Source organism: Mesoplodon mirus (genome assembly GCF_964341445.2).
Source record: "Mesoplodon mirus genome assembly, chromosome: 3".
NCBI classification, from domain to species: Eukaryota; Metazoa; Chordata; class Mammalia; order Artiodactyla; family Ziphiidae; genus Mesoplodon; species Mesoplodon mirus.
The window spans coordinates 94,932,328-94,945,336 of NC_138978.1; the positions used below are offsets into that span (position 1 = coordinate 94,932,328).

At 33.6% G+C, this 13,009-nt stretch overlaps 1 protein-coding gene across 1 annotated transcript in view; it reads left to right on the forward strand.

Moving 5' to 3' along the window:
• The window catches only part of AGL (amylo-alpha-1,6-glucosidase and 4-alpha-glucanotransferase), an 80,755-nt gene that overhangs the window by 33,072 nt on the left and 34,674 nt on the right, over nucleotides 1-13,009 (forward strand). The window contains exons 18-24 of the mRNA XM_082614084.1: nucleotides 1,214-1,338; nucleotides 1,428-1,540; nucleotides 1,659-1,793; nucleotides 4,714-4,844; nucleotides 7,703-7,839; nucleotides 8,113-8,246; nucleotides 9,147-9,322. Coding sequence (XP_082470210.1) covers nucleotides 1,214-1,338; nucleotides 1,428-1,540; nucleotides 1,659-1,793; nucleotides 4,714-4,844; nucleotides 7,703-7,839; nucleotides 8,113-8,246; nucleotides 9,147-9,322 — 951 coding nt within the window. The remainder of the gene's footprint in view (nucleotides 1-1,213; nucleotides 1,339-1,427; nucleotides 1,541-1,658; nucleotides 1,794-4,713; nucleotides 4,845-7,702; nucleotides 7,840-8,112; nucleotides 8,247-9,146; nucleotides 9,323-13,009) is intronic.

Sequence of the window (13,009 nt, forward strand, 5' to 3'; positions counted from 1 at the left end):
ATACATATATAGTTTTACATGGCTACACTCAGTGTATACGGTAGTATCTCAGGAGGTTTTTTTTGTTGTTTTTTGGTCAGTGATCATCCTTAAAACATTTTCCATTTTATCAGTCCACAAAATTGTGATTTTTATTATGTTAAATATTTCATATTTTATTATGTTAGTATTCCATTTTTAATATTTTAGGGTATGTTTAGCAGTGTTCTTTAAGATTTGAATGTACACTAGGAATAATTCTTTTTCTTTTGAACAATTTTCTCAGTATATATTTCCAGAAGTAGATTTCTGGATCAAAAGGTCTTTCATTGTCAGATTAATGGTGCAAATTATTTAAATAATTTATATAATAACATTGCAGTTTTATTTATCCTTTGGTCCAGCAATTCTATTCCCAGGTATATATCTGAGAAACTCTTCTGCATTTCCATTAGGAAATATGCACAGAAATATTTATTGTAACATTATTTATAGTAGAGAAAAACAATAACAATGTTAATAAAATGAATGCATTTTGGTATAATTAATACAGTGGAATACTATTTAGCATTTTGAAATAAATAAGGTAGAGCTAATCTATATTAGCTGAACAAACCTAAAAAATACAGTGTTGTCCAATAGAAAGGAAGTTTCAGAAATATATATATAACTTGAATCCACTTAAATAAACTTGGACATATGGAGAATAGTATATATTGCTTAGGGAAACATACATATGTAGCAAAAATGCACAGGATCAATGAACCCCAACCTTCAGGTAGTGGTTACCTCTGAAGGGGGAGAGAGGGTACACAGGGACATCAGTTGGATTTGGAATGTTTTCTTAAGTGAGGTAGAGAGATCTGGGTGTTATAAATTTTTCCCTATTTTTTCTGTCTTTGAAATATTCCATTTTTTAAATGTAAGTCTTTCAAGTGATCTACTTTCTCTCCACTCAATATTAGGAAGGTTGTACATTGTTCCCCAGAGCTAAGTCATTATTACTTGATGAGATCTCTTTTCAAATAAAGCTTTGTTAATTAAGTTGTGATTTTTTTTAAAGCATTGTGTAAAAGCTGCATCTTAGGTAGAATTATCTACTTTCAGACTGTTTTTTTTAATTAACTGATATTTCATATTCAACTTTAAGTTAAGTGATTTAAAACCTCTTTACCAATTCTTAATTTCAGATGGTCTAATATGAAATTTTGCTGAAGTTTTTATATATCCCTAGGTAAAATTGAAGAAGTAGTTCTTGAAGCTAGAACTGTTGAGAGAAATACAGAACCTTATAGGAAGGATGCTAATTCAATCAATGGAATGCCAAATATCACAGTAGAAATTAGAGAACATATTCAGGTATTTGGGACTCTCATCCCACTACTGTGTTTAACATTTTAAGGACATTAGAATTATTTATTGAACAGTTTTATATAATTTTTTTCAAGCTTAATGAAAGTAAAATTGTTAAACAAGCTGGAATTACCACAAAAGGACCCAATGAATATATTCAAGAAATAGAATTTGAAAATTTGTCTCCTGGAAGTGTTATTATATTCAGGTATGTTAATTAGAGTTCAAACTGTTAACTTTACTTATATTTAAAGTGTTTTACATATCCTGTTAGTTTTGAATAAATTACTCCTAAAAATTAACCATATTTTAATTAATGTTTTCAGAGTTAGTCTTGATCCACATGCACAAGCTGCTGTTGGAATTCTTCGAAATCATCTGACACAGTTCAGTCCTCATTTTAAATCTGGGAGTCTTGCTGTTGACGACACAGATCCTATATTAAAAATTCCTTTTGCTTCGTAAGTATGCCTTATTTTATGGAGATTTGCACTTTAATAACTGATAAGTTACCGCAAGCCTGATTTAAGCAGTTTTAAGAGTCCTATGTATCCTTGTTGCTTAAAGGATAGTCTAAGGAGCAGGAGTATTTTCATCACTTAGTGTTAACATTTTGTCCTGTGGCTTGTGCCTGTGTATGCATGCATGCTGTCTCACTCATACACTCCCAGATAGATAGGTAGATAGATAGATAGACATGTATACATATATACGCTATACATATCTATCTATCTATATATACACGTCTCTATACACATATACACACAGTTTTTCTGAGCTATTTGAGACTAAGTTGCATACATCATACTTCTTACCACTTCATTTATTTAATGTCAATGCATTATTCTAATATATGGCTATACCATAATTTATTTCATCAGTCTACATTTTTTGGACAGCTGAATTGCTCCCAATTATTCCCTATTATGTATGTCTTTGTACATTCATCTTTGCATAAATCCTTAGTTATTCCTTTACTAATCATGCCCTTGCTAGATGGTACCATATAGTACTAAAGAGTATGGGTTTTGAAATTTGAGGCTGGGCTTAACTCTAGCTTCACCACTGTCAGTATGATCTTGAACAAATTATTTAGACTTTCTTCATCTCAGTTTCCTCATCTGGAAAATGGGGCTTATAATAACTTCCTACCTCTTAGATTTTGTAAGCATTAAATAGGATAATGCATATAAAGCACTTAACACAATTCATGGCACGTAACGAATGCTCAGTATATGTTTGATATCATGAGTACTAGGATAATTTCCAGGGTTGGAATTTCTGAGTTAGACTGTCTGTATATATGAGGCTTTTTTTTTTTTTTTTTTTTTTTTCTTTTTGCGGTATGCGGGCCTCTCACTGTTGTGGCCTCTCCCGCTGCGGAGCACAGGCTCCGGACGCGCCGGCCCAGCGGCCGTGGCTCACGGGCCCAGCCGCTCCGCGGCATATGGGATCCTCCCAGACCGGGGCACGAACCCGTATCCCCTGCATCGGCAGGCGGACTCTCAACCACTGCGCCACCAGGGAGGCCCTGTATATATGAGGCTTTTAATACTGCCAAATCCACTCCCGAAAGATTATATTAATTAATATTTTCAGCTCTATGTAAAAGAGTCTAGTATCACACATCCTTACTAATACTGAGTATATATTATTGTAATGTAATGTTTAACAGCATAGAGGATGCGACTAGACTGCTGGGGTTTGAGTCTAATTTCAGACTCTTAGCTGTAAGAAGTAAAACCTTGGGCAAGTTACCTAAGAGATATAATTATAGTGACTCACAGAATAGTGTTTGACACAGAGTGAGTGATCAGTAAGTGTTAGCTATTATTAGTCAAATTGGTAAATATAAAATACTTTAAAATGATATCTCAATTTATTTTAAATATTAAGCTAATTTTTTTGTTCATCAGCCATTTGTATTTATTTGGTGATATGTCATTTTACATATTAGCTCATTTTTCTGTTCTGTGCAATTGTTTTTGTTGTTTTTTAAGAGCTTTTATTAATAAGGGCATTAACTCTTAATTCAAACCATACTTAGTAGTTACATTCTAAAGAAAAATCTGTGATGAAGCAGTTTTGTGTTTCTATGGAATGTTTATAAAATGCACATTCCTCATCAGAGCTACTTATATTATTTTGGGACAAGATCAAGAAATCTACACTTTAATATGCTTTCCAGGTGATTCTTATGCAAGGAGTTCACTGACTACATCTTGAAAAATATTGCACTAGAATGGACTTGGTACTGAGGCTACTGATAGATTTGACTCACTCTTGATTCACAAATTGCAGAGAAAGGGTCAGTCCCAGCTGGGAGGAGGGAGGCTAGCAAAGACCGAGGGAACAAAGCACAGCTGACAATTTTCTAAGCTGAAACAGAACTAAAAGAGAAAGAAGGGAGTACATTCAAGAGGATATGTATTCAGTTATATAAAATGAAAGTATATAACTGAGCAGTTAGAAGTGCAAGAAAAGAAAGTAGGGTTTCAGTTGCATTCAGGTGTAGTCATTTACACAATCTCACTGCTAACTGGACAAAGGGAAACCAAGGCGATGATAGTTAAACACTTCCTTCTGCTCATTATCAAGAAACATCTTTATCTAAGAAAATCTGGCTTCTTAAACAACCAAGCTGAAGGATAATGCAACCTTAGGAGCTGAAAGGAGAAAAGGAGAGGAATGTAGCAGTAGAGTAACACATGATTTCTAAGGTCCTTAACTGTGACTTTTGATTATCCTTTTATCGGTCCTTTGATAATTATTTTGAGTTTAAGATAATTAGCATAAAAAGTTCTTATTGCCCCACATAGGAGAATATAAAGGAGAGGAAAAACTAAGTCTGAACTAGAAAGATTAAAAACAAATTTATGGGCTTCCCTGGCGGCGCAGTGGTTGAGAGTCCACCTGCCGATGCAGGGGACACGGGTTCGTGCCCCAGTCGGGAAGATCCCACATGCCGCGGAGCGGCTGGGCCCTTGAACCACGGTCACTGAGCCTGTGCATCCGGAGCCTGTGCTCCGCACCGGGAGAGGCCACAACACTGAGAGGCCCGCGTAACGCAAAAAAAATAATAATAATTAGAAGATAAAGGATATAGCAACCAAAAGATCTTTCCAGTATACTTCTAATTAGTAAAATTTAGCACTTGATTATTTCCTTGGCTTGGGAGAAATGTTACTTCTAATTGAGTTTTTAGCATGTTTATCCTCTTATTATTTAAATGTATATTTACAATGTATATAGTATAACGCTGAGTTCCTAAAACATACATTGCTAAAACATTTTTGTTATGATTCAGATTTTCTTATTTTTATTGAGAGCAAGTGAAATTTTAGTATGTTTAACCAATTTTCTTTATTTTCCAACTTTTAGTATTGCCTCTAAATTAACTTTGGCTGAGCTAAATCAGGTACTTTACCGATGTGAATCAGAAGAACAAGAAGATGGTGGAGGGTGTTATAACATACCAAACTGGTCATCTCTTAAATATGCAGGTCTTCAAGGTAAGCAAGTATAAGGATAGTGAAACTTTTCGGGGTTTTTTGTTTTTGTTTTTAAGGATCATATGGTGTCTTCCATATAGGAATAAGAGTATGAGCTCAGAGTTCAATTGCTTGGGTTCAAATTATGGCTCTGCCACCTACTCATTGACCTCTGGCAAGTAACTTAAATTCTCTGTGCCCCAACTTCTGCCTCCATAAAATGTGAATAATATTGTCTAATTCATAGACTTTTATGAGGATTAAATGAGATCATTCGTTTGAGCTCCAAATGGGACTAGGTTGTAAATATATTCATCTTCCTTTTTTGTCTAATTGGAAATATTTTTTTGTTGCATATTTGTTTTAGCCTACAAAGAGAACTTTTAGTTAAATATTATGCAGTTAGAGTAGTTGTAAAGTGGGATACAGGAACTAAATATTTAACTATCAGTTTAATTCATTTGGTTGGTAATATTTTCTTAGATTTTTATCTAGGAAATTTGGTTTCTCACACATGTATTCCTGGTTCATATAGTTTCCCACTTAAAAAACCTCCTTTTCAACTCCTTATTTCTCTGTCCATCTAACCCATCATTAAGGGCCAATTCAATTCTTAATATCTTCCACAAATCCTTCCTTAACTATTGTTTTCACAGTAATTTCTTTGTCCTCCAGACACCCATTGCATTTATCTATTATGTCTCTTATTAGCCTTTGGAATTTACTGCCTTATTTTAATAATAAGTATAATTTTTTTATGAATCTTTATTATGGTGGTCAAGAAACAGGCTTTAGAACCACACTTTGTGGGTTGCACTGACTAGCTGTATAAGTATATGGTAAACTCTCTGTGTCTCAGTTTTCTCATCTGTAAAATGAAGATAAAAACAGAATCTACCACAAGGGGTTACTGTTAGGATTAAATTAGTTAATACATGTAAAGTACTTAGACAATGCTTAGTTCATAGTAAGTTTTCAGTGATAATTAGCTTTAAAACTCCACTAAGTAGACTGTACCTTGAGAAAGAACAACGTTTGCCTTTTGGGGGATTCTTGGTTTTTAGCTTTCATACCTTCTACAAAATCAAGCACATAAGAAGCTCTCAATAAAAATTTGTAAGACTTTTTGTGCTTATGACATTTTGTTTTTTTCTAAAATATTCTCATTTTCAACAAAAAATGTTTTGTGCTATGAGTAATAAAGAAATATATATCTTACCACTCTTAAGCAGATACCTACCATTTTCACTCTGAGCTGTTAAACTCCTTCTTTTTGCCTGAAAAGACCATACTTGTGTGAACTTCTTTTCTGGCCTTTATGTTTCTTAAAGTTAAGTCCGGTTTTTTACTAATTCTCTTTACCTTCTCATGAAATGATTTTTCTCATTCTTTCTAAATATAATTGCCCTTCCCTGATTTATTTTTTACTCTATACCAATCCCTTTACCCTCTGGCAATTTAGTATTTCCAGCAGCCACCTGATATTTCCAGCAGGCTGTTAATAGCAACCTCAGATTAAATCACACTTAACCATTTCACTGACCTTTCTCTCCTCTAACCAAAATCCCCCTTCCCTACTTCTTGTAACAATACATATTCAGTCATGTTGGAATCCAGGAATCCACTTTTGGACCTGCCCCTTTTATCCTCAACATTTGATCAATAATTAATCAAAATTATTGTATATGTGTTCACCCCAAATCAGTAATCATGACTTCTGGATTTTTTTTCTGTATTCTCTTTTGGTATACTATTTCCTTTTTATTTCCACGGTTATCATCCTGTCTAGGCCTAAGTCCTGTCTACAAAACCAACTAACCAGTTTTCCAGCCTCTTGATACCTTTTCCACAAATCATACCGTCCCATTGGTTATCATCAGACCTCTCTTCTAAAACACTGCTCTGTCATGTCATTCCATTATTCAGTAAGTGGAGCTAACACTTACTGAGAAATATTTACCTTCCCTGAAAATGCTAGGGTATATATAGACCATTATTTTATACTGTCTTGTTTTCTAGATTTTTTTATGTTTTAAGCTTTGTTCCTAAAGAAGATTATAAGCTTCCTGAAGGAAAGAATATCTTAAATTTATATATTTATTTTTTAATTTCTCAAAACATGCTATATACACAGTAAAATTAATTAAATTCTAACTAAATAAATTTATTTGAAATGAAGTCAATGAAGCCAATATAATTTTTTAGGTGGAAATTACTACCTTATTAAATAATGAAAGTTGTACTATTGCTCTGTCATTGAAATAATAGAATGTGCTATATATTCATAGGAATTCTAATACTTCTATCTGAGTAGTACTTGAGGATATGCCTGTATACCTCATTTTGATACTTCATTTAGTGCCAAGTACCTCCTGTTATATTTCAAAGAGCCTCTCCAAACAGACCTTATTTATTACCACCATAGGTGCTCTTGCTGTCTCTGAAACCAGTTCTATGATTTTCTTAAATCTTGCCTGAATATTAAGGAATCCACCACTTTTCAACTGTGAAAAGATGTAGGCTTATCAGTTTTCTTCCCCCAGATCCTTAGGGCAGGGAAGCTATGCCAATTGCCTTTGAATATTGTACTATTAAAATTCAAAAAAGCAGGACCAGCCCCAGAAAATAGGAATCTAGGAAAACTCCGCATAGCTCCTGTGACAGCAGTCCCCTTCAGTATGCCTTTGTATCTTGGTTCAAGTCAGTGTTGCCACACTTATCTCCAGCCCTGGGAAGTGCCACTAAGGACTGTGCAGTCCTTCTGTCTACCTGTATATGTGTTCACCCCAAATCACTAGAGACTAGCAGCAGCCCAGGCTATGAGAACAAACTACCTTTGCCAGTGATTAAATTGTCATGATATTTCTCTGAATTTTCAGGATTAATGTCCATATTGGCAGAAATAAGACCAAAGAATGACTTGGGGCATCCCTTTTGTGATAATTTGAGATCTGGAGACTGGATGATTGACTATGTCAGTAACCGGCTTATTTCACGGTCAGGAACCATTGCTGAAGTAAGTAAAGCTATATTCTAGTCCAAAAAAACAAGGGCACAATAAGAAGTATATTAACATACTACATATAACATTTATATTGTTTTCTAACCTGAAACATTATTTTCTAAACTGAAACATTTTCCTTCCTTCTTCATCGTCTTTCAGTTCTAATAAGTGAAAATCTGGTTAATAGATTGCTAGATAGTAGAATTGCATGTTTGGATTTAGCTTTTGAAATACACCTAGCCTATAAGCGCATCAAATTAACTTTTAAAATTATTTTTATAACAGGTTGGTAAATGGTTGCAGGCTATGTTCTTCTACCTGAAGCAGATCCCACGTTACCTTATCCCATGTTACTTTGATGCTATATTAATTGGTGCATATACCACTCTCCTGGATATAGCATGGAAGCAGATGTCAAGGTATATCCAGAAAAGCTTGAGTAGATAAGCATGTTTGTGTGGAAGCCACATACAGTCAGTTTAAACACTCTTAAAAGACCAAAACATGAGGAATTGTCATACACGCATAGAGCTGAAAAAGTTGATAAGTGGATAGTAAATTTATTAACATCCTTTAATCTGGAACACACAAAAACAGTTATTAAAATCTGTTCTATAAAACTAAAAAACGTGTTGATGGGAAATTTTAATTGTTTCATGTTATCTGTTTCTATTTATTCCTTGACTTGTTAAGTTAATGGATACAGTTTCATAAATCTACACACACCATTCTTTTTTCTAATTTTTCATTAATTAAGAGAAAAATATTCTGCTATTATTATAAATGAAATTTGCCTTTATCGGTGAATTTCCCTAAAATGAAACCACAGGTCGGAATGTACCAGTAAAGAGATGCCAAATCAATTTGGGCATGATTTCAGAAAGAACAAAACTTCAGCCCTACCATTTGTTTTACAACAGGCCTTTTAAAGCCAGCTAGACAGAATACTGGGTGAAATGAAAGCAGTTCTGAAACCTTATCCAAATTGAAAATTTTGTTCAACTGATATTAGCATTGTTACACATTTGTGTAGAGAGACTTTTTGAAGGGAAGAAACCAAGTAAAATAATACTGCCAAAAATTTTTGAATCAATGGGTATAAAATTTCAGGTATGCAAGATGAGTAAGTTTTGAGATCTGATGTACAACATTGTGGCTATAAATAACAATATTGTGTTGTACGCTTAAAAATCTGTTAAAGCAGGTAGGTCTCAACTTAGGTGTTCTTACCCTAATAAAATTTTTTGAATAAATAAGTGAATAATAAAAAAAATTTTATTTCTACACATAATATTTTGAACTCTATAACATTGTTGCAGCTTTGTTCAGAACGGTTCTACCTTTGTGAAACACCTTTCCCTGGGTTCAGTCCAAATGTGTGGAGTAGGAAAATGCCCTTCTCTGCCACTTCTTTCACCTTCCCTTATGGATGTACCATGCAGGCTGAATGAAATCACAAGAGAGAAGGAGCAGTGTTGTGTGTCTCTAGCTGCAGGTAAGAAATTATGTACAAAGTTAAATGTGTAAGTCAGGATTAGTGAGGAAATTATGAAGAAATTATTATTAAAAAAACTCATGATGTTATTCAAGGTTTCATGTTACTGCTTAGTAAAATTTCATAGGTATTCACTTGTAAAAATAATAACCGTGCTCACTATTTAATTACCACTGTGCACCAGACATTTATTTATGTGCATTTTTTATTGTGGCCAGTTAATCCTTTTCTTCGTGTTTATTTTTTCCAACTTATGACATTTTGCATTTTTTAATCAAATTTGTTTTACTACCCTTTTTCCATTACACTATACTTGTTTCCCAATATTAAAAATTAACCCAACCTTGTAAAGGTCCTCTACAAGTTACAAACCATGAAACAAATGTTAAATAATTTTTATTATGTGTCTAATTGCAATCAAATGCTTTCATCTCTATTGATATTTTTCCTGAAAGTAGATTTAAAACCCAAATCAAGTAACAAGTTGAAATCTAAGCAAAATAGGCTTTTGGTTTCTTTTTAATAAATTTCAAGCTATTTCTAAGAAGTATTTAATATTTGAGTCCACTGAGGTTTAGAACTTCCCATACTAAACTGAAAAATACTAATTGCAGCATGAAAGTAACAGTGTTGTCCGTGTGAATTCCTCTGTTTACCCTTAAATTTGCATATGCTCAGACCAAGAAAAAAGACCTAGTGGACCCAACAACTAAAAAAGAAGTTAACTTTTCATTTGGAATGATCATATGAACCTTCTGAATGTTTTAATTATGTAATTGTGTTTTAGATTTTCACTCAACTATTTGATCTCCTTCTGGTGCTTTCCCCTGTGAATCCATGCAGATGGTCATAAAACTGAACAGGGCCATTGTGAAAAAAAGTTAATAGGCAGAATTTGATTTTAAAGCTTATTGTTTAGAAGCCTCTTACATAGTATAGTGATCTCAACATTTTTGATTATTTACCGCTGTTGTTAAGCACTCCCAAAATAAATATACTGATATATTGATATCATAAATGATATACTGATATAAGTTATGATACTTGGTATGTTTACATATCAGGTACAATGTAAAACAAAAAGAGAAACTAAAAAGATAAGTTCATAAATATAAATAGAAGTTCTGGGATTCCTTTCTAACATGCTAAAGGAGAGTTTTATATACTCTATACTAACAATATATAGGACTGTACTCAGATTTGCAGATAGATTTCTTCGTTTCATTTCTAAATGAATACAAAGGCCAGGGATACCTTCCTTTGGTGACAGTGGTGCAAAATATGTATATAATTATTAGCTTTTATAATAATTGACAAGGTAGAAATCATTCAGAAGATGTGTGATCTTAAGTCATATACTCTGAGAGGTCAAAAAGTTAATACAAACATTTCCACACATCAGTGTTAGAGATTTTATAGTTTTGACTTTTTAACAAAAACTAACTGCCTGTATTTGGGGGCATACCAACTCAAACTCACCCTTGGATCTATCTATACTTATATTTTATGCAAGGTGTTAAGTGGGTTAAAGTACCAGGAAGTCTGTGCCACAGAGTACTATATATATATATGTGATAGCTGCTGTCATCATCATCATCATCAGAATTACATCATCAACCATATATTGGGTTGGCCAACAGGTTCCTTTGGTTTTTAAAGTAAAAATAAAAGACACGTTTTTCATTTTCACCAAGAAGTTTATTAAACATCATATGCACCGTTTTGTTCCATTACCTTCCTAAAACTTTTTATCTTTTTGAGCAAAGAACTGTTCCAGGTGCCTTTTACAGTCTTCCAGGGAATTGAAATTTTTTTTTTTCCATTAAGAGAATTTTTTAAAGCCTGAAATGAATGGAAATCCGAAGGTTCAGTGTCTGGTGAATACAGCGGATGAATCAGAACTTCCCAGCCACCTGGAGGGGTGGGATAGGGAGGGTGGGAGGGAGGGAGACGCAAGAGGGAAGGGATGGGGGAACAGATGTATATGTATGACTGATTCACTTTGTTATAAAGCAGAAACTAATAAAAAAAAAAAAAAAAAAAAGAACTTCCCAGCCAAGCTGTACCAGTTTTTGACTGGTCATCAAAGAAACATGCGGTCTTGCGTTATCCTGATGGAAGATGATGAGTTTTCTGTCGACTAATCCCAGATGCTTTTCGTCGAGTGCTGCTTTCAGTTGGTCTAATTGGGAGCAGTACTTGTTGGAATTAATCATTTAGTTCTCTGGAAGGAGCTCATAATAGAGGACTCCCAATCCCACCATATACACACATCACCTTCTTTGGATGAAGACCGGCCTTTGGTGTGGTTTGTGGTGGTTCATTTTGCTTGCCCCACGATCTCTTCCATTCCACATTGTTGTACAGTATCCACTTTTCATCACCCGTCACAATTTGTTTTAAAAATGGAATGTTTTCGTTACGTTGCAATAGAGAATCTCATGTGGAAATACAGTCAAGAAGGTTTTTCTCACTTAACTTATGTGGAACCCAAGATCAAAGTGATTAACATAACCAAGCTGGTGCAAATGATTTTCAGTGCTTGATTTGGATATTTAGAGTATGTCGTCTATCTCCCATGTGGTATAACGTTGATTGTTCTCAATTAATGTCTCAATTTGATCACTGTCAACTTCAACTGGTCTACCTGATCATGGAGCGTCCAGCGAGAAATCTCCAAAACAAAACTTCGCAAACCACTTTTGACAAGTTCAATCAGTCACAGCACCTTTCCATACACTGCACAAATCTTTTTGTGCGTTTCAGTTGCATTTTTACCTTTCTTGAAATAATAAAGCATAATATGCCAAAAATGTTGCTTTTTTTCTTCCATCTTCAGTATTAAAATGGCTACACAAAAATTCACCAATTTTGACAAGTTTTTTTTTTAATGCACGCTGATATAATAGCTGTCACAATACAATATAACAAAATTATTTTGAATGAAGTTAAGGACAACTAAGCGCTACTAGAGCCATCTTACAGAAAAAACCAAACGAACTTTTTGGCCAACCCAGTATATAAACTGTATATGTGAACCGTATATAAACAATACACAAAGTGTTTAGGGAAATTTTGTACCACTATTTGAAAGACAATATAGAAAGAAACGTCTGATATTACCTTTAGTTCTGATGTTTTCTTAACAGAAGAACATACAAGGTGAAGACCCAGTAAACAGAAACTTAAATTGTGAAGTATTGCCAATTTTTGTTTATCTTAGTCAAATTCTTTCACCTCTCAATTTACCTTTTATAAATCTTTTATTTCATTCATTCAGTAAATTTTTATAGTGATATGTACCAGTTACAATTTTCAGTGATATATTTTGGTAAACAATGCAAATGAGATTTCTGTTATCATGGATCTTATTTTTTACTGGGGAGCGACATTCATTCAACAAACCAGAAAACAAACAAGATATTGTCAAATAGTGTTAAGTGCTTAGAAAATAGTTATGAATGAATGCTGTGAACATTTTATTTATGACCTCAGTTTTCCCTTCCTAAAATATTTGTTACATTTATACTTTTGCATAGTTGGTTTTCTTGAGTGAAATGCTAATTTCCTTTGCTTTACTTTCCTACTGATTATTGTTTTTAGTACAAATACAGATAACAATTATATTCTTTTCATGTTTTGTAAGAAACCAAACTCAATCTAAAAGTAAAATTTTAGATTTTATCC